The sequence below is a fragment of the Antedon mediterranea genome, chromosome 11 (genome assembly GCF_964355755.1).
Source record: "Antedon mediterranea chromosome 11, ecAntMedi1.1, whole genome shotgun sequence".
In the NCBI taxonomy this organism is placed as follows: domain Eukaryota; kingdom Metazoa; phylum Echinodermata; class Crinoidea; order Comatulida; family Antedonidae; genus Antedon; species Antedon mediterranea.
The window spans coordinates 13,136,155-13,159,835 of record NC_092680.1 but is presented as its reverse complement, the minus strand read 5'-3'; the positions used below and the strand labels follow the sequence as shown (position 1 = coordinate 13,159,835).

Sequence of the window (23,681 nt, the reverse complement as noted above, 5' to 3'; positions counted from 1 at the left end):
TTCCTGCAGTAGAGTACTTTGGTCAGTTTGAAATGTTGAAAACATTTTATTTGATCCAATACGAATTTGAAAAATGTATTTGTTTCTGAGATAATAACTTTAACTATTGTGTTTCATGTTAAGATGACCACGTGGAACCATTTGATGATTTACCTTTGTGTTTTAATTTTATACGTTAGACAAAGAACTATATGGCAGTTTATTGATACTGCTGATATAATGTGTGTTGTCTTAACGATATAACGCAACGGAGACAGGTGTAATGTTTCGAAGAACAAATATTTTATGACAAAATCCGTTACAGAAGGAAAAAAATGCCTTTGTCTACGTCTATAGTGTACTTATTAAAACATACACCCTCTTATTTCAAATAGCGTACGCAAGCAAGCATCAGTTTAATCAATACTTACTGGTTCCCAGAGGTACGATAGTTGCCAGGGCATCGCTAAATATTGATGAATATGCTGATATCCTACCTTCCTAATCTATGAATTTAATTATTTTTGCCAGAAATAATTATTAACCCATATAATAATTTTAGAAAAAATGTTTTCCAGATATCATAGCATAATTACAAAGATGATCATTTTTTGTATTAATTTTTGACTCTCTGGGTCATATTGCACGTTATTAATAGATATCTGAGAAATTGCCATGAACCATCGACTAGTTGTTAGAGATCATGTCAAAATTGTTCTACAGCAGTTACTGCAGTAACTACATGTTTTACTGTAGTAACATATGATTTTCGTTTGTTTTAATGTAGAAGTTTGTGAGGCAGTTGCTGCATCAGTCAGTGTGTACGATTATCCAGTAAATGTTGCTAAATAATTGCACTAACTAGTTTGTATGAGTTAAACAATATGCAGTTACTGCGCAGTAGAATAATTTTGACATGGTTCCTTATCCATCAAATAGAGGGTTATATTTCACTATGTGTTTCTTTACACTCTATTTTACACTAATTTAAATACTAGGCCTACTATATAGGTATATAGGTAATCATTTTGTATTCATCCTAGATTTAAAACCTCGCCTGATGAAGATCTTACAAGACCGGAGGACATGGTATTACTAAGAAAAAAAATTGAACGGTGCCGTCTTCCGCGCGCCATATTACATTAAGGACTTCAAAATTCTTTAATTTATTTACAAAATACTAAACTGAAACTAAAATTTGTTCAATCTATAATCAGCCAAAGGGTAACTATAAATCATATAGTTGAAAAGTTTATTACTAAACTATAGAATACAAGAATATATTACTCATATTTGTTGTTATATAATAACCGGGGGTTTATAATAATAGAAATATGACGTTTGAAACGTTATTTAAAGATGTATTGTCCTCCAAAAACATGAAAAAAAAAATAAAGATAAATTAAATCAGACTTATTATTCTATTATATTCTATTTTGCAGTTTTAATAAATTTAATCAGTTCTATAGAAAAAAAATATAAAAAAATAATGTTTTTACTTATAAAATGACAAAATAAATGGTTAAATTCAATCAAAAATCCATTGGCTGGCTGCCAATTTGACCATTTTTGTTTTAAATTACATTTTTTTCAGGTAAATATATTTTTTTTCGATCCAATTTTTTTGTGTGGATAACTATTATGTTAAATTAAAATGGAATATTCAACAACAATTTTTTTTTCAGAATTGTTTTTTCAGGGGGACAATACACCTTTAAAGGTCAATGGGTTAGTGTAGATAAACTGAACTCTGACATGTATAAATGTGTGAATACATACTCTACTTTTCTACCATTTTAATGTCAAAGGTTAACAGAAGTTGTGTCAATGCAATAATACGAATCACATAGTTTTAAGAGGAATGGATATTTTTTCTCAACTTCATGAATGATCTTACATAATAATTGATAGGAAAGCTGAATTACAGTACAACCATAGTGTCGAATTTATTCTATACGGACTCGTGTTTTTTTCCTACAGCAATTCGTCAACATTTAAAATTCATGAGACTCTGCGTTGTAAATGCCAATTTTCATCTTTTTCTGGAGCACAACACTATCTTGAATGTATGGATTCAAGCTGTGACTGTTCGAGCGGACTAATGGAAACGAATAACAAAAAGCGCCCTCTGAGGTATAATAGTCATTTCTTAGTGTTCACTGCATTCCTTGATGTTCATTTGCAATTAAGGCACGCGGTGAATGCCAAGGGCCAGACTATATTACAACACAAACCGACGTCATCGCTTGTTCTAGGTCTTTTTCAATACAGGAACAATTTACAAAACGATTTCTATCTAAATCCACAACTTGATTGCTTGCTAAGTTCTACTCGACTTTGCTAATATCATAGCTGATAAAAGGTAAACATAGTACCGTACATTTACAGATTTAAATACAAATATTCCTAATCTCATCATGTACTGTATATTCTATATATTATTGCATCTCGAACAACAAAATACATGGAGTCATATAGTTAGTGCGAACATTGGAAAAGAATTATATTCTGGTATATTGCTTAATTTAGTGTTATTAAATAGTACCCAAATATGGTACTGATATGACAACCTAAAGTCGTTGTTTCATAACACCACCCAGGCTGAGATCGGCTAACATCGAGAAATCCAGAAATAATTGAGGCTTAGAGAATTTTAGATAAAAATAAATACCATGGAACGATAGTTGGTGTAGGTCGAACTTATTGATCTCTAACAAACAGGTTGGAACTTTATGATAGACATACATATTAAGTATGAGAAAAAATCCTGACCTATGACAGGAATTGAACCCAGGACCCTTATATTGGTAACTCCACTCCTAACCACCAAGCCACAACTTCACTCCAGTAGAGTAGTTCTATCCTTCCTGTGTTAACATACTAACTTTTTAGAATATTTTGTAGTTTTTTCTTTAGTTGTGAAGTTCCGGGAAAATAGTGGACAAAAATAATAATTACATATAGAAAAAGACAAAATAAACCGTTAATTTAATTTGTTTTAAAACATTTTCAGTTACTTTTAACCAATTCTCTAACAATAATAAATTAAAAAAATGCACAGCACAATGTGTCATACTTTCTATTATATAATAATATGATTTCTTTTTAATGCGTTCATAGTTGAAATGTTCGACGGAATAAATTGACTTATATTAATATTTAATCTTAATCATTTCGTATAAATAATGCATCACATTTTTATCTGTCAAGTACGAAGGCCTCGGAATAGATAATCTTTCATATTATCAATATCGTACACACTGAATAAATCGTCTTACTGGGCATGAACAAATATTACTTTTACAAATTACAATTAAAAAAAGTGAGGTTACAATGGGATGTAAACATTCCATTTTCTTACTATTGAAAATAGTTTCTACGGAATATAATCATTAAAACTAGTGCTGGATTTTGTATAGGTTCTTTCCCGTACCATATCAGCAGTTGAACGCACGCGTACCTACCATTTTCAACAACATCTACACGCGCGTGTAAAAATCGCTGACTAAAGAATTTCTAATAATTATTTTAAAAATTACTTTGCTGCGATAACGCAACCATGTTGTAATGCATAGACCCAATATCAAATCTAAACTATTTAAAGATGTATTGTCCCCCTGACAAATAATTTTTAACTTTTTTTTTTAATTATGCCATTTTAATGCCATATAATAGTTATACACTGTTGGATAAAATTGGATCTAAAAAAATGTATTTACCCAAAATAAACTGTAATTTTAAGCAAAAAACAGTCAGATTGGCAGCCAGCCAAAGGATTTATGGTTGAATTTAACCATTTATTGTATTATTTTATAAGTGAAAACAGTTTTTTCTACGGAAGTGATTACATTTATTAAAACTACAAAATAACTTATTCAAAGTCTGATTTAATTAATCTTGATTTTTCATGTTTTTGGGGACAATACATCTTTAAAAGATATGATTCCAGATAAAATGATTACAGTTTCTTGCACTGATTAAGTAACCGGAGGAGATCATGATTTAAAAAACATGTTAAATTATAGATATGAAAATATTCTTTTTTTCTAATATCTTGCCATTTGTCATTTTAATTGCAATTTTTAATAACTTGTAATCCTGATTTTTTTTCTTTCGTGACGTAATATTTTTATGTTATTACACTGCATTGTAGACCCTAAGGCCTAACGAATTTAAATAACTGCACAACACTCAATGGCATTTGGAATAAGGCGAGTTTCCATTATTAGTTATCAGTGCATTACACTTTCTCCGTAAGTACAGTGCCACCACGCATTTTACGTTAGCGTGACTCTAGTGCGTTACGGGGATCGAGGTGTAGATAAGTATGGTGCTTCCAATTAACTTATTTTATGGATATTATTTGTTTTGCTAAGCAACGGCTGTATTAGGAGAACGAACAACGAACGATTAGTGCTTTTTTATTTTATTTCACACGCATCCAACAGCGAGTAACCCGCAAATTACAGGATGGATAAACTATTTGATAATTTATCATGCTTATAATAACTATGTCTCATTTGAGGCTTAGGGAGTGTCGTGAGTTATAACCCTGTCAGTAGGTCAGGATTGAACCCTGGACCTTAAGATTGAGGCAAGCATGTTAACCACACCACGCTACAGCTCCACTACTGTTATTATTACTATTATACTGTATTTGTATTACCGTAAATCACAGATACATACATTTTGAAATAAAAAAGAATTACATAATGAAAAAAAGATTTGAATTATGAGGTCTGATATCTCGATCAAAACAGCAGAAGGCATATGTTATTATAATAGATGGAATGTCGACATTAGGCAGTTAACGTTAACACCGTAAATATAGCCTGTTTTCCTTCATTTGTTCGTTTTTATTTAATTATGAAATAGCCAGTAACTTGATTAGTATTGATTGTAGTTTGTCATCTAATGAATCACTGTAGTTAATATCGTTATACTGTATTAAGTAAAGCGCTGTCTACACTATCAAACTAGTTTGACAAAAAGTGTGATGTGCCCAAATATGGTACAGATATGCCCAAATATGGTACTGATATGACATCATCATGTGCATATATGGGCACATCACATTAGTTTATCACAAAATGTTTGATAATGTAGACAGAGCTTTAGAAGTGCATTGAAACTGTACTGTAGTAATGAGGGCGTATGAGGGCGTATCATTACCGATTTATAACCGTGCTAAACCCCAATGCCATCTTTTTATTCATCCTTTCTTTTAAATATTCGTAGTAAATATTCATTAATTCAACTTTATTGAGAAGCCAAAAATATGCTTTGGTAAGGAGCAAAAAATAAAGGATAGATTTATTTTGGTATGTCTTTCCTTTTATTATTAAAAAATCATCATAGCCTGCAATCCAATACACATGGTAGTGTTAAACCCACAGTAGACATTTCAATTCTTTTAATATTCGTAGTAAATATGCGCGCTTTTAGTAATAAGAAAAAATGAAAAGGGGGGGGGGGGTGGTATTCATTATTAGTATGGTCTTTTATTCTATTATTACAAAATCATCATAGACTGCAATATAACACACATGGTAGTATTAAACACACAGTGGGACATATCAATTATTTGTTAATATTCGTAGTAAATATATGCTTTAGTAAGGAGACAAAAAAGGTGGTGTGATGTATTCATTATTAGTATGGTCTTTTCTTTTTATTAGTACAAAATTACCATAGCCTTCAATCCAATACACATCGGCGTAGCACCGTAGTAGAAGTATATTTAAACCCACAGTGGACAATTGTCAACTACAGCTGTGAAATTGCACTATTATTATTCGGCACGCACTGACAAGAAGACAACGAGCTGTCCAAAACAAACGAATTATTTGCGATTTAATTCATATTCAATCAAGTTGCTTACAGGATTAATTAAGAGAAATACGAGTTGGGATCAAACGCTATAAGACTTTCGTCATCGCTTGGTTCTATCGACGCAGTTGTTAACAAGATCAATATTCAGAAAAGCGGAAAATCATAATTAAACTATTTCTTTTGTAATTTTCTGATTTCCAATCGATTATTCAGTTCCTTTGAGCTCTACTTCAACTACATTCATTAATAGCAATTATCTCTGTAGGCCAACCTCCCAAAGGAAGCGCAAAACCATGACCCTAAATAACGCACACACTACGAACAATTCTTAAAGGTGTATTGTCCCTAAAAACATAGGTAATTTTGCAGTTTAATAAGTTAATACCTTCCATAAAAAAATGTTTTCTCATATAAAATGACAAAATAAATGGTTAAATTCAACCAAACACCCATTGGCTGGCAACCAATTTGACTAGTATTTTTGCTTTACATTAATTTTTTCAGGTAAATACATTTTTGTTCGATTCAATTTTTGTTCAAAGTGGATAACTATTAAAAAAAAAAAAAATTTCAGGGGGACAATACATCTTTAAAGTTAACTGGGATAAACAAAACAACAAATTGTGAACAAAAACAACAAAATGCTACTAAAATTATTTCCTAACAAAATAAATAATATGATCTCAGTATGAAAAAAATATCGTCGTTTATGCTCTTTTAGGTTATTAATGCGAAGATAGCACCCCATATTGTTGATAGAAATTATATAATACACTTGCTACTCCAAGATGTAGAATAGAAACTAAGTTTCAAACAATTTGTTTATTTAATAAAATTTCTAAGATATAAAACAAAATATTAATATTTGCTGAACTGATGAACTAACATAAGCAAAATCATTGAACAAAGTTAATATGATTTTGTTGCTAAAATGTTTAATAAATTTGACTCTAAAGTTTAAAGACAACCTAGCGTGGAACTATTTGTTTTTTATTCAGATTTTTTGAAAGGTGATGGCAAGAAGGTTAACGATTTATATAAGATTATGAACCTATCAATCTTAAACTGATTTTATACACCATTAAAACTGTAAAGTAGTCAAAATTAATGAATACAAAATCGATGAATAAAATAAAAACCACGAATTAACTTTTTTATTTATGACTATCAAGTTTTAATGAAATTTCTCATTAAATCTGATTTTAATAGTAATCTTTTTGAAATCTTTATGCAGCATTTGAATTTGAAAACGTTTAAAGCAGTTTTCTCTTAAGATTCAGTTGGCACGTATTATGACAAAATGCCTTGCGAATATTTCACACATGCGCAGATTGATCTAAGTGGACAATGCTATTTTGTCCAAATGCATTTAAATTTAAACATGTTATGATGCGAGATGTTTTGATTGGCTTATTTTTGGTAACCTTACACATATCGTCCAGATGATGTGACGTATCTAATACAAAATGGTGGCTGGAGTTTCTTTGGAGTATGTCCATTACATTATTTTTCGCTTGGTATATAAAACTGTTCCTTGATTTATCCGTTAAAATAATGTATGTTTAAAGGTGCACATTTTCATTTGAAAATTTGAATTGTCTTGCACTGGTTGAAGTCGAATCGTTCGATACTTTACATAAAATCTCAACATTTTATTATCTTCTGGTTTATTTATTACAAGATGTGTGCGTACACGAAATTGAGACTATTGCGTGGGTTAACGCAGAATACTCCATGTGTTTGTTACAATACTGTACGTTTTCTCGTCTCGTGTAAACATGTACTATCGGAATTTGTGCAGTTTTTCTCTTATACGTGATTGTATTAGTGGTATGGATAAATGTAACTAATGCAATCATAAAGGTTTGAACTAAGCTCAACTACTGCATATTATTTCGTCATTTAAAAAGCAGCAATGGGAACGTTACTTGCCAAATTTGAATAACTCACACTATTCTTTGTACTGTATCTCCACAAAATGGCATTAGGCCTATGTCCAGTATCATAGAAAACCTCTGTAACAAGCTGTTGTTATTAATAAAAACGTTAAACCCGGAGCTACCTTTTAAAACGATACTAACTAGCTAGAAAACGTAAGTCAAAAGAAATGTTTTGTTTAGCTCAAATATAAATTGATTTTGTTTTGTTTATTTACAAATGATGGGAACAAACAATGAAAGGAAAAAAGTAATGATTTGACATCATATAAAACTCGACCACCAATACAGCATTTATAAAAGAACACTATATCATATTTCATTTCATTTTCATTAATTCCGCGTTCTTCAATGCCTAGTAAAACGTTAAACACATGCTAGTTGAACTGCAACGCAATGATTGACTTGTAAGAATATGTTTACATAAAAATAATTTTCCTCAATTATAATTTATTCAAAATAGTAAAAAAAAAAAGTCATAAAATACCTAAAGTTTATTGAAAATATAAATAATGTGTAGTATTCCATTTAATCAATAAATGAATACACACAGTGAAATACATTGATAGAAAAGTTTCTAAATACTAATTTGATTTAGCTACATAGTTGGATGGCAACAGAAAACACTGAATTCTGTAAAGCCTTGACATAATTGTTGAAAAATGAGTTATTTCCATTATAGAGAAAATAGAATAAAAAGTAGACAGATATAGACAGAGTCAAAAGTAGGCAATCTATTGGAATACTGGCGGCTATTGGATAACGGATTTATACAGAAAGCAATAAGGTACTGAGTGTCTGATATTGGAGTATAAAGATGGTTTACTTTCATTACCTCATCCTCAGATCATTTTGGCAGTTTGTGCCGTGTACATAACAAGGAGCTGGAAAATAGTAGGCTTTACCAAGGAAGAGTAAATTACACTTTATGAGCAAGTGGATTGTCTGTCTGTGGCTGTGGGACTGTAGAGGGCCTATTATCCGTGGCTTTGGAACTATAGAGGGCTTACTCTGTGTTTCTGTTTTAAACCTGGATAACATGGAAGGCAGATATGCTTTTAAAAGAACTGTTTTTGAAACCAAAACTAAACTCATTTATACATATTACATATTTGTGCGTTGTATTTACCGGCCTCCTTTCTGACGCGATATCACAAACTCTGTTAATTGGCAAACCAATCCCTAGCAACACCTGTATACAAATTACCTATTTATGAGTTACACCTGTATTTCTGGGCCTCTAGTTATTTGTCCTTTCTGATGCGATATCATAAACTCTCTTATATGATTGGCAAACTATCAACTCCTGTATACAAATTACTTATTTATGAGTTACACCTGTATTTCTGGGCCTCTAATTATTTGTCCTTTCTGATGCGATATCATACACTCTCTTATATGATTGGTAAACCAATCCCTATTAACTCCTGTATACAAATTAGCTATTTGTGAGTTACACCTGTAGTTCTGGGCCTCTAGTTATTTGTCCTTTCTGATGCGATATCATAAACTCTCTTATATGATTGGCAAACCATTGATCCATTGACCGTTTATTTTTGCTGTATACATTTAAAAAAATACCAAAGAGAACTATCAAACCAGACCAAACATACCTAAGTAAAAAAGACAATCATTAATATTAAAATTAAGTTAAGTTATATTGAAGATTTCTAAAATATCTTAGCTATAGAAGCTGTATTAGTTTTTTTATCTTTATTGGCTACAATAGATTTGGTTAAAAATATCATATTTAACTCTCCTACTTGTCATGCTGCTATCAATCAAAGCGCAATGTGGTAATGATATAACCATGGGAAAATTATCTTGTATTTAAAATACAACTATATTCTGATTCGAACATAGAATATTGGAACAAGATAAATTTTGATTTTTACTATGTCAGGGTTTTACTAAGTCAGGTTTTACTTAGTCAGGTTTTTACTATTAAGTCAGGTTTTTACTATTAAGTCTGGGTTTTACTAAAGTCTGGGTTTTACTAAAGTCTGGGTTTTACTAAAGTCTGGGTTTTACTAAAGTCTAGGTTTTACTAAAGTCTGGGTTTTGAAAAACTTCTGGTTGTGTAAATCTATTTTTGAGAAAAATTTTTTTTTTAGTTTTTAGAAAAGTTATTTTGTTTAGGTTTTGAGAAAAGTTTTATTTTTTAGGTTTTGAGTAAAGTTATTTTTGTTAGGTTTGGAGAAAGTTATTTTTGTTAGGTTTGGAGAAAGTTATTTTTCCTAAGGTTTTGAAAAGTCTGGTTGTGACCAAATATCTGGTTGTGACTAAAGTTTGGTTTTGAAAAAAGTCATGTTTTGACAAAAGTCAAGTTTTGACCAAAGTTTTATTTTGAAAAAAGTAATGTTTTGACAAAAGTCTGGTTTTGACAAAAGTCTGATTTTGATCAATGTCTGGTTTTGACAAGTCTGGTTTTAACAAAAGTCTAGTTTTGAGAAAAGTCTGATTTTGTGAATAGTATGGTTGTGACCAAACCCTGGTGATAATAAATTTTTAGTTTCATTTTTTCCCCCTCGACAAATATGGCACATGGTATTTCTTCATAAATCTCCTTTTCCATACCTGATTTGAACATTTTGCAAATTTGTTATAAAAAATAATTTTGGATTTTCTAATTTTAGTCTAAAAATGAGATTACAGACAGTTTATATGAAAATATAAGCATAACTTACTGAATTGTGAATGGCTTTGCGAAGAATAAAAATGACATGGCCATAGTAACAGCCTTACGGCAAGTTGTGACTGAAATGAGAGAAAAGATATATTTTATAATCCAATAATAAAACATTCATGACAAATATTGTTTCAAGTTCATTCCTCACAATCAAAAGTTAAAATTCACAATTTACTCTAGTAGCTACTAGATCAACTTTCGTATGCACTTTGAGGTCCAGAGAATTTGACTTCAGAAATTGGTTTAGGGTGGTCAAACAATCATTTTTGGCTTGGTTACACATTTTGAAAATGTGGCGAAAGGTCAAAAGGTCAGGGTGAAAGGTCATAAGACCAAACACCAATATGTCCTTAAATCTCAACAACCACTGGTCACAGCAAAGTAATTTTGGTCTCAAATTAATCAGAAGGTATACATTTATATTCAGTCTAATGGGACATTTTAGTTAAAAATGACGGGAAATGACATTTCTGACCTTTGACCAACAACCCAGGGCATGTATTTGTCTCCGTAACTACTGGTCGTAGACACTTGAATTTGGTTTTAAATTGTTCGAAATATATATTTTGTTATTTGTTACACATTTTGAAAAATGTTACAAAAGGTCAAAGGGTCAGGATCAAGGGTTATATGGACAAATAAATAAAGGTACTTGTATCTCGGCAACCACTGGTCGCAGCAAGTCAATTTTGGTCTTAAAATGTTCAGAAGGCATGCATTTATATTCCGTCTAATGGGGCATTTTGGTAAAAAATGATCAGAAATGCCATTTCTGACCTTTGACCCACATACCAGGGCTTCTTCATATCTCTGTAAGTACTGGTCGTAGAAACTTAAATTTGGTATCAAATTGTTCGAAATATACATATTTACATTCATTGTAATAGAAAATGTGGTTAAAAGATGAACAGAAAATACTATTACTAATGTTTAAAACAAAAAACATATCTCTACACAACTTATCCTTAGACAGTAATGTTATGCAATAACTGATACTTTAAATTGTTTCAATTTCAAGTACTAGTTATTGCTGTCCACGAGAACAATTTTGATATAAACGTCAAGTTCAACAGTTCTTTTCAGAATGCTAGAAGTAACTTGCCATGTGTATCCGATTAAACACCCCGGGCATTTATTGTTCAAAAGGGTTTTTAGGTGGAGGGGAGGCATTACGTTACGTTGGAATTCGAAAGGCAATACTTTTCATAATTCTGTATTTGTTTCCTTTCCTAGACTATGGGAGCAAATACCAAATGACATAAAAGATTCACAAACAATTTCAATATTTAAGGCTGCTTTAACAAAACACTATATTTCATGTTATGTATAGTTTATTTGTATTTTTCTTGTATATGGTTTTATCTTAACTGTTTGTATTGTATGGAGTGAGTGCAGAATCTGTTTGGGCTTTAGCCTATTCTCATTCCTGGTTATTTTTTACATTGATGACCGAATAAATATTATTATTATTATTATTATTATTATTATCTTTATTTGGAGTATAATATGGTAGCATAATCAAATAAATACCACCTAGATGTAAAAAAAATACAGCACAATTAATATAAAAAAATGATAAAATTATGTCAAAATACTTGGTAAATTGTAGATTATGGTAGTTAATGAAATGTGTTGATACAATTATTTTGTAAATGCATGTGGCGGAGCGTTTATTCCACATGATGTTCTATTGGAGGGAATGGTGGCGTTTATTTGAGGGAGGCTTTTATTCAAAGCGGGTGTTAATTCGAATAAATACTCGAGCTCAACAGTTAAGAATGCTAGAAGTAACTTACCATAGTTACCCGAATAAAAGGCCCAGGCATTTATTTATTCAGGGAAGGCGTTTATTTTGTTTGGGTGTAATAATGGTAACATATATAATCAAATAAATACACCCCAGATTAAAAAAAAAATTAATTAATATAATAAGAATAATAACTGGATTAAACCTCATTCTATCCTGTTGCAAGTACAATCATGTAATAAAAGGTATCACAGACAACTATAATAGACCAATGTGGGTCAAAAGTCAGAAATTGCATTTCTGACTAAATTTGACTAAAATGTCCCATTAGATTGAATATGAAATCATGTCTTCTGAACATTTTGAGACTAAAATTGACTTGCTGCGACGAGTGGTTGCCGAGATTATCTATTATCTATTTATATTTATTCATATAACCCTTGACCCTGACCCTTTGACCTTTTGTAACATTTTTAAAAATGTGCAACAAATAACAAAATGTTTATTTCAAACAATTTAAGACCAAATTCAAGTGTCTACAATCAGTAGTTACGGAGATACATACATGCCCTGGGTTGTGGGTCAAAGGTCAGAAATGGCATTTCCGGTCATTTTTGACTAAAATGTCCCATTAGACTTAATATAAATGTATACCTTCTGATCAATTTGAGACCAAAATTACCTCGCTGTGACCAGTGGTTGTCGAGATTTAAGGACTTATTGGTGTTTAGTTTGATATCATTTCACCCTGACCTTTTGCCACATTTTCAAAATGTGTAACCAAGCCAATAATGATTGTTTGACCATCCTAAACCAATTTCTGAAGTCAAATTCTCTGGACCTCAAAGTGCATATGAAAGTTGATCTAGCTACTAGAGTAATTATGGAAGTTTAAAAAATGACTTTTTTTAATGCAAGTTTTAGTTTTGAAAACAAAACGAAATTCTACCAAATGTTGAAATTCAGGAAAATGTAAGAAATTAAATCTTGAAATTATCTACCAGGCTAATACAATTAACCTATTGTTTACAGAGTGTCTCAAATTATCAATATTTAAAAAGCGCAACATTGTGCAGTGAAGCATATCTTAGTTAAGTTAATTATTTTTGCTATTCTTTGTTTCTTTTAGGTTCTCAAATGTTGATACTAAAACAAGTTTGTATTACATGATACTGACTTTACTAATGCTTAATTAACCTATAAAACTTGATAAACATCATTTGTGTGCTTAACATGGTTGAATTAATTATTTCTTAATCAAACCACTTAAAATGTCCATACAACCCAGGTTATAATGGAGTATCAAAATGAATGGGAGTTTTAAAGTACATTTGAAAACTGATCTGGTTTCAAATCTATCTTTCTTAAAAAACAAAAATCAAAACAAGATCATTTCCAGATGAATAACGGACAAAAAAGACCATTGTTGTATTTGTTTGTAATTGTAAACATTCGCCCACTATAATCTGTACTTACTGGTTACAGCTGTGAGGGCGCCAAACTGACGTACAAGTTGAAGTACAAACATGATGCCAAAATATCCAGTGAGAGAAAATGTAACAGTATAACCAAACGTCTCATATGGATGCCGAGAGAAGAAAGCAAAAGCTTTAAAGAAACTACCATGCACCAACAGGCCAAGAAATATGTACACGCAACCTATGCCATATGAATATAGAACCTGTAAGAAAGAGATAAAATATTGGTTATTATTATTATTGTTATTATTATGCTGGAGCTAGTTTAGTTTGTAGTGGGTGATTTGTCTTAATATTGGTAAAAATATAAATATTTTGGCACAAATGGCATTTCATACGTATACTACTATAGTTTAAATTATAGACAAAAAATAAAAAGGAATCGTAAAGGAATACTAAAAATATTATATGATTAATTTAAATTTACACTATAACAAAATGTATTGAAAGCAAGAGATTCCTTGCCAATGCTGAAACCAGTGGCATGAGGGCCATCTAAATACCGGTTTTAAAAGAGTGTTTAATTTTTAGCATTTCACAAGTTAAAGTATAGTAAAAAAAAATGACTGTACCACTTCAGTATTTGTAGCATTGTACGCTTTCATCGTTTTCTCCTGAACGTTTCCAATCACTGCATCAGCACCCAATGCCAATGAAATCATTATTACTCCTAACAAAAACAAATTTAAGTAGGTACATTTTCAGAAAACTGGACATCCCTTGGTTTCAGATTTTAAAGAAACTATACTACTGTACTATATTTTATTGTTTATATTGTGTTTAGGGATTAGACAGCTCTACCAATGCTATATTCTATTTTTTATTAACCAGTTGATGTACTGTATATAAGTTGTAATTTTGTAATAATAAAAGAAAGATATATTATTGTGTGTAATGATACTACCTACCAGTTTGATCAAAAGAAGGAGACACTTTACTATCTGCTAATGTAAAGAAAACAAGTCCCAACGACATACACAGAAGAGCAGTCACATCTAATACCCCGTACCGCTTACCTGCAGTATTGAAGAGAAGAATCAAGTATCATTTTTGTGATTCAATTCAGTTAAATGGTGAGGAAATGTATTGCTATATAACACCATTGGTACTGTCATTAGTTTATTAAATTATTATTTTTTTTATTATTATTTATTTATACTGGGTGACATCTTCAGTCCAGAGGACCCAGTTACGATGAGTGACTGTGAGTGACAACTAGTACACCAGGATAACCCCATACTCGTCTCAAAAGATTTACTAGGTTCTTTAAAGTGCACACGAGATAGATGTGTACACTGGACCTACGGTTTATAGTCCTTATCCGAGAAGACAAACTATACAACACATCATTTTGAATGTTGGGGAGTGGGAATGATTATCGCTGGCGTTACAAGAAGCAAAAAATTAACAGCGTTTCTGACAGTTGTCGCTTAGTAAAAATGTTACGAGTTTGTCATGAAAAAGTAAGAGGGAATTTTGCACTCTAATAAATGTAGAGGAACAACTTCACCACCCACTACCCTAGGATCTGCACCAGTGAAATTTAGTATACTGATTGTATTATGTTTTACTATGATGTACAAAGTACTCTGTCATATACATTCTGTAAACAAGAATTTCTCAAATATTGTTAGTTTTTAGGTATTGTATACAGTACTACATTATAGAAATACAGTTCCCGTTTTGAGTAGCCCTCTGACATACCTAGTTGACAATCTAGTTCTTTTAAATATCTTTAAAACAAAACCCACTTACGTTGTATTAAGACTCCTACAAACATAACTGGTATTAATTTACAGCATTTAAAAATAACTTGTGTTGGGTAGTTGAGAAATCCCAGAGAGGCATTTGATAGACCCATTGTAGATACAGTTAGAAATGCTAAAAGTAAGTATGTTTTTAGAGGTATTCTGAAAAGAAAAATTAGATTTGGTATCAAATATATCACTATATCATTTATCTGTTTTTGTATATCTCAGAGCAAACATAATTACAGTGTAATAAATTACCATTTCCATACAATAACATAGTATCTACATGAAAATTCTAGAATAAGAGTATCTTTATATTTAAGAAACCATGTATAATTAATATAAGAACAATCAGGAACATTCCAGAAGTATACTATTATAGAAACTGTAATCCAATAGAGTATAAGGAAGAAGTATTTTCAACCGCTCGGAAACATACGCGAAAGGAGTTCGTGACAACAGGTATATTTTATATGCAAATGACAATAAATGAAAGTAATTTTCCATTGATGAATGAATGACTGAAATGTTAGTTATCATGTGATGTACAGTATACAGTATAATAGTGTTTACTTTGATTTGGTCTCCATTAAGTCTTTGCAATCACATTTTCTTAAACATGCTTAGATTTGAAAAAAAAAGTGAAAATATTGAACAGAATATTTTAATATTTAGGAAAGTTAACTTACTTTCGTTTTCGATCTAGTTTAAAACTAAGGTCAGTCATCCCAAACAAAGAGTAACATACAAATTGAACTAAAGTGAGAAACCAGCCATACGGCTTAATTCCATCCAATTGAAATATAAGCTCCTAAAAAATACAAGAACAGGTTTAAATTGTACACTGAATGAAATCAACCTAAGCTTGGCTACATTCCAAGGGTCCTGGGTTCAAGTCCTGTCACATATAAGGACAAAATTACAACTCCACTCCCAAAGACTTGTAATAATAAGACTTTGTTTATGTCGAGTATATTATTTATGTGTATATGTTTGTCTTGTGAACCTATGAGGGTCCAGCAATACAGCAATTGCTGGATGGATCACCCTCATTAAATATGGTCAAAACAATAAAAATCATGGTTTGACAATTTTAACATTTTATATACAGTGCTACTACTACACACAAAAAACATTTTACAAAAATATTAAGAGGACACTTTTGGAATGTGTGTCTCCGAAATGGGCTTGGCCAGAGTGATGAAATGAATGAATTCAGAAAACTATCACTTGAATAGGGATATCAGGGCTCGATTTATCTTTTTCATGTTGCTAGCCCACTGGGCTAGTTCACTGTAGATTTCACTAGCCCATACATTATTTTACTAGCCCACTCATATCGCACCACGTGATAGCAGGGCCGCCATATAAATGAATTCAGGCATTTTGTACAATAGAGGGCGCACTAATCTAAACGCTCGAGAATTGCTACACATTTACATACATACTGTATTAAACTATTATTAGGGAGGTTTTGCAATCTTACGAATACGATAACGTGTTCGTTATGAAAACGTATTCGTTTTCATAAGCCATAAAAAAATCTGTTTCGCATGGCAACGAAATATTGAGGCGCGTCCAAAATATGACTGCGGTAAATTTGAGCGAAGCGCAGGTACGTGTTGCTTGGTGCTTGGCTGCGCCTAGGCCTAGCGTAACATCAAAGCGAGTGAGGACTGCTATTTATCAAAATTTACTTGGCATTTTAGTAAATTGCTTTAAATAAATCTATAATTATATTATAATCATGAATCATTCCTGATTCAAATGCAAAATATGCAAATAGATCAAAAACTATACTCGTTTTGTAGTTACGAATGACTGGTGATATTCGTCAACACGAATACGCTTTACGAATATGAAATGTGGATCAGCTCAAAAGTTTCACAAATGTATGACGTATCCGTTTTCGTCATCGTATTTGATTCGTAGGTTGGGAAACCTCCCTATTGCATGAAAAATTACACAACATTTTATTTCTTTATTGTTCACACTATAAAAATTTTGCATCGCATAGTCTATTTCATGCTCACCATATTCACCATATTCACCGAATCGATTTATTGAGGTCTTTTTGTTGTTGGGCTTCAACCTAGCCAAGAAAACTAATCAGATTCTGTCTACCTTAAAGATGTATTGTCCCTTGAAACACAAAAAAATGAAGGTCAAAATATTCTAAATTTAAAGTGGCCATATCAAAGTAATATTAAAGTTATTCACTTTAAGTCGAAAATTTGAGCCAAAAACAACAAGTTTACGTAATTAACAGGTAAATTAGTTTGATTACATTTCATCTGGAAAATCGTCACGAGCGAAAGTAAACAAAGATTTCAAACCATGAGTATGCATTATGCATATGCTAAATTAGGATTGTTTACAACTCGTCACGGTTAAGAAGGTATTTTCACACAGATCATGAGGAAGTTTTATGATTATGCATACAGAGTAGCCAAACAAGCGCGTTTCATTATGGGATATGTTTTGATTGAAAACTTTGACTGGAAGTCAAAGTTATTTTTTTAACAAAAAAACGTCTGTATTTCAGTTAAAAATTTTTTTTTTTGAAAAATTTTTGGTGATAGTTAATAACTATTATGATACTTCAGAATGACCCACCTTTTTTCGAAATCTTTAATTTTTAATTTTTTTGGAATTAGTCAAAGGGACAATACATCTTTAAGCTAGGCCTAGCCTAGAGCCTATTATTATAGTAGGGTAGCTAGGATAGACAGGCTAGGCCTACCTATAGCCTAGGGCCTAGATCGCATTGGAGCACCTGGCCTACTGTTACCAAAATTGTAGTACCTAGCTGCTGAGCAGCCATCACGATGGCATTTGATTCTATCTGGGCCTACGCATATTATAAAATATGGCCTCCATGGCCTACCTACAGGGATAGAGCCAGCCACCCGGACCTCCAAAATATCCCTAGCTTTGATCTGCAACAACCAGGCCTGACAAGACTAGACAAGTTATTTTTAACATTGACAAAATTCTACTACATTTGGCCAATCACAGTTCGTTATTTATGGTCATATTTTTGTGACATGTTTGACCTGATAATGAAGCTCCGCCTACTTCACAATAACCTGGGTGACAACATAAATGGCCAATCATAATTCGGGATTATGAGAGGCTCCGCCTACTTCATCACTTGTTATGGCCACACAGCAGCGCGCGAGTGGTTTTTTTTGCTGATATTGCCAAGACATATGTCTTTTAAGCTGGAGTTATTTTTATGAGGTCAGTTCGTCCCAATTTCGAGTTCCCACAACCTACTAGCCATACGGGCTTAAAGGAAGATACTTTAGGTAGCCCGGAGCTGTTTTTACTAGCCATTGTACGCCGGGCTAGCACTAAATCGAGCCCTGGATATCTTGAATAGGGGTGTCCCAAAGAATAGATTCTAGTTCTGTATTCCAATATGATTAGAATACTTTGTGTGTGTATTTGTGTATTATGTATGTATTATAGATTAATATTAGAGAAATTGCAACACTATATGTCACATGAGGTCAAACTATGATACAATTTAATGCCATAATAATCACCTGCAAGTATCCATAAAATAGATAAAACAGAAAAACTCCACCAATTAAAAATAAAAATTGCAACCATACAGGCCATTTGTATACTGGCAAGCCTATGACCGTCCACTTTTCATTGTCTGATAAGTTTGAACTTTGACCTGTCTCTTTTGGTATTTTTACAGCAAATTGCTGGTTATATGTGGCAGGATTTGTTAAATCCAATGCTTGTGGGTCACCAGAAGACATTAAGTAATTTGCGGCTTGAATAAATTGTCGATTTGATGGCACTTGCAAGGAACTACTTTCAATATTATTGTAGCGTCGACTTGACTGGACAGAGTGACTAGACATTCTGTAATAAAAGTCATACAATAATTAATACCTTGATTCATACGGAGCTGTTGATTAGAAGAAATTACATGTAAACTTTAGCTATAGCTAGGCCTAAGTAGTGGGGATGCCTTATCGATTTCGGCTACAGATGTTACTGTAGTCCAGGATTGGCCCGTACCTACCTCGGTAAAGGAGTTGCAACAGTTCCTGGGACTGGCTAATTACCACCGGGAATTCATTGACCATTTTGCCGATAAGGCTGGCCCGTTGTATGAATTACTGGGTAAAGGGGTGCCATTTGTATGGGGGCCTGAACAGCAAGCTGCTTTTGCTGGTTTAAAGTTGGCTCTCATTACACCTCCTGTTCTCACTCTTCCTAATACCAGGGACGAATTCATTTTAGATGTGGATGCGTCAGACCTGGCGTTGGGGGGAGAACTACTACAAGTACAAGGGGAACGGGAGAAGGTAATTGCGTATGCTAGCACCCGTCTTACGGCGGAGCAGCACAATTACTGTACGACCCGCAAAGAATTATAGGCGGTGGTGTATTTGACGCGTCATTTTCGCCACTATCTCTTGGGTAGACTTTTCCGGGTTACAACAGACCATAGCAGCCTGGTCTGGTTACTGTCGTTTAAAAACCCCCAAGGGCAATTAGCTAGGTGGATAGAGGAACTCAGCCTCTATAATCTTGTCCTGGAACATCGTAAGGGGGTACTACATGGGAATGCAGATGCGTTATCCCGTCAGGCCAGACCGGCAAATAGGACCAGACCCTAATGAGGAGGGGCTGGTGGACCCAGGTGAGACTACGATCGAGGCCGTACGGGGGTCTTCGTTCTGTCCCAGCAATTTGTCTCAGGACGGTGTGGTTGGGGATACTCCCGTGGCTTGAGCAATTTCAAGCCAAGATCCCGATTTAGTGGCTATCAGGGGATGGCTGGAACCGGGGAAACCGCCAGACGGGGAATTATTTAGCTTCAGTCCGGCGACAAACACCTGGGGCTAAATCGGGATTGGTTACGTATCGGGGAAACGGGTTCTGTTACATAGGGAGGGTATGTGTCAATATTTCGCAGCTCGTGCGCTCAATATTGACCGATACAACTTAACAAGTGCGCGGATTGTTTTTAGTTATACTTGCACCAGGCGCACGGCCGGGTGCCATGTTTATTATGTCACAAGGAGCTATAGCGAATCCTGTGAACCTAGTCTCATGGGCTGGGTAGCAACGCTAGCTGTGTGACCCCCGGGTGACTACCTCCTTTTCAAAACCGGAGGGAGTGTAGGATCGACCCCAGGGGGTGGGCAATGAATGAATGGCAAGAAACCTACCAACCGTCTGCGGGCGCCTGGATCTAGTACAAGTGACGACGTATAGACGTCTGGGCGCCATGCGCGGAGGGTTGGGGCAGACCAGAAATCGGGGCAGTTAGCCACGGAGTTTGCCATGGTAACAAGGATACGGCTAGCAGCAGTATCGTCATTGATAGAAACGGAATAGATATAGCCTAGGCCTAGTAGGGCTAGGCCTAACTAGCAGGCTAGGCTAGGCCTAGCTTGCTAAGTATAACCTAGGAAATCCTATCTATCATATATAATTTCCCACCCAATTACAGTATAGGCCTAATATCACTGTATTAGTAATAATATAATTATTTATTATAGAATATTAATAATGCTGTATGGGCCTAGGCTAGGCCTACCTTCTTTATCCATCCAGCCATGCCACCTACCACCACCACCACTGTCATTGTTGACGTTGCAAAAGTAAGTACGCCCTCTATTTCTCCCCAAGTATTTTAATCTTTGGAAACGGCGGCGGTATAATTATGGTAAACTGTTGTTGGGTGCTTCAGTTTTCGGGCTCTATTTTTAATTGTATTTTTGAAAATTGTTCATGCTAATAATTGATTTATTGAATAAACATTTAGGTCTACACATCTTGTTTGACTTTTTATCTAGCCCTTTTTAAATTCAAATGTACAACCATCGTCGTTATAAATAATGACACATAGGCCTACATTTGAAAGGATACAGTATTTTATTTTTATTTTCAAATTTAATGACAGGCCTATAGAAACCTTTCCTAAATATCAAGCAGATCAATAAAATTAAGCACTTCTTCTTACAAAACAATTCAGCTTTTAAAAACTGATGTAGAACTACTAAAATTATTTTTTTTACAAACGTTAACGGCTCCCTTAACGAATTAATAGAAAATACATAATATAGCCTACGTGAAATAAATACTATACATACACAGAGAGAATCATTTATGGAACGAATAACCAAATCATTAATTACTTTAACCTTAGAACAAATTTGTAATCCTTTACAACGAGGTTTTGATGATGGAAAATACAATTTAAGGAGCTTGATGCAGTTCTACTCTTTGCCGACTGTAACACAATACATCATTAACGACGACAGAAAACAACATAGGGGGCAAACGCGAAATTCCTTATACTCAACTCAGAAAAAGAAGAAAAAAATATCAAATTTACATAAATATATTCCATGAATGGATTTTGTAGATTGATTTTGGAGACCCACTTGATTTTGATTCAGTTCGCTTTTGGGAATCCTGTCTCTCTCTATTATTTTTATATATATATATCTCCTGAGACAAAATAAATGAAATTAATGAAATGCATGTTATTCTAAAATAAAAATAACGGTACCATCATAAGATAATAAAAAAACATAGTCCATTTATCCTTCACCAAAAATAAAAAAAAATATTGTCATCTCGTCTACTCTTTTTTTTTCTTTCACGTTTTGAAAATATAAAACGTATTTGACTTTTAATATATTAAAATAAATGACATAAGCAATATAAAATTTAATCATTCAAATAACGCAATCAATATTCCCATAAATATAAAATTTAATTTACACCAAATCATGACGGTAAGATTATTGGATACAATGATCTGTTACTAATCTTAAATGACCAGTCCGATTGAGGTCTAAAAACAACTTAAATTCATTAGGCATATTGTGCCGATTTTGTGTATAATTCAATGTTGTTTTGTTATCGTAATAATGATGAAATACAGGAGTTCCATCGTCTTTTGTATAGAATGGATAGAAACCATACATCGAAATTTTTCTACAGAAAGTACTCGCTATTGTGTACAAGACAAGACCGCTTGATGGACTATTAACTTTCCAATATCTGAAAAACATCAATAAAAATAAACATTAAGTTAATGAGATATAGAAAACGGAACCATTTATAGATCTTGAAAAATGTTGGAAAATCACATCATCACTTATAATCCAAAATACAGTATTTTAAAAATTATTACAGTATATATAGTGTCTTTAAGTCAACTTAAGCAAACAAAAAATAAATAATAGTAAGAAAACGTCAGAAAAAAAGCTCAATTTCTCAGAAAGAGGCACAACTCCTCATAAAGTAGCAAAACTCATCAGAAAAACAGCACAACTCCTACAAAAAAAGCACAATTCCACTTTTTTTTTTAGTAGCAAAACTTCAGTCTCACAAAAAAAAGCTCAACTCCTCAGAAAGAATCACAACTTCCCTAAAAAAGTAGCAAATAGTGTTCAGAAAGACAGCAGTCCACATTATAACATGAATTACTTAATAACAATTTTTTATTTATATATTTATTTATCAACATCTTTTTTTATAGGATTACACAATCGGGTAAAAGAAAACCTGTTTTGCATTGTGGTTCTGTTTTGAATAAAAAAAAAGCAAAACAAATATTTAGTTTTGTGAAAAAAAAAAAAGAGATCCAAATCTAGCTTTGAATAGGATTGTAGGGGAATAATTTAACACAGCATGGCTCATCATGACGATCGGAGGCACAAAAACAGGCTGTATGCCTAAATAGTATTAACATGAAACAAAACCTACCTTGATACGAGTTTTGGCAAACCAAATCCTGGATACGTAACTTCAGTCTTCAATTTGTAGTTCATAATTGCCTGTGTGAAGGCAATATATTTAGAAGATGATACCACACCATATTTGGAAAACCACACAAAAGTACCATCTAAAGATTTCATTAATTTGTAAACTTTATCTTTACATCTCAGTTTGTCACGTTTTAAACACTTGGCTATGTAACCGCACATATCACTATTTAGTGTAGTCAGATTAGTTTTATTTCCGACGTCATTTGTATAACCTACAGTCGGCGCCAAATTGGATCTCAATACAAAGTCATGAGCATCAATTTCTTTTCCACAATGGCTATCTGTTAGTATCCCAGCGTTTCCCAAAATTGCGCATGTGTCGTAGGAACCGATCGTTTTCTTTCGGCTCGGGTTCTTTCTTGCCAAGACTATCTTCGTTTTGTTGTTATAATCAACTGGTTTGTCATAAAATAGAACAGTGTTGTTTGGAGAAAATTTCTGTAACGATACA

General features: G+C 32.9%; 1 protein-coding gene across 1 annotated transcript; it reads right to left on the bottom strand.

The window, feature by feature from the left end:
- Positions 1-7,967: 7,967 nt before the first annotated feature.
- LOC140062668 (adenosine 3'-phospho 5'-phosphosulfate transporter 2-like) lies at positions 7,968-21,103 on the bottom strand. Its single transcript, XM_072108974.1, has 9 exons — positions 20,986-21,103; positions 18,965-19,295; positions 16,103-16,224; positions 15,418-15,572; positions 14,571-14,678; positions 14,235-14,332; positions 13,661-13,865; positions 10,436-10,505; positions 7,968-9,361 (listed from the first exon to the last, which is right to left on the bottom strand). Exons 2-9 carry the CDS (start codon positions 19,292-19,294, stop codon positions 9,202-9,204), a joined length of 1,248 nt encoding a protein of 415 aa, XP_071965075.1. The 5' UTR covers position 19,295; positions 20,986-21,103; the 3' UTR covers positions 7,968-9,201.
- Between the last annotated feature and the right edge of the window lie 2,578 nt (positions 21,104-23,681).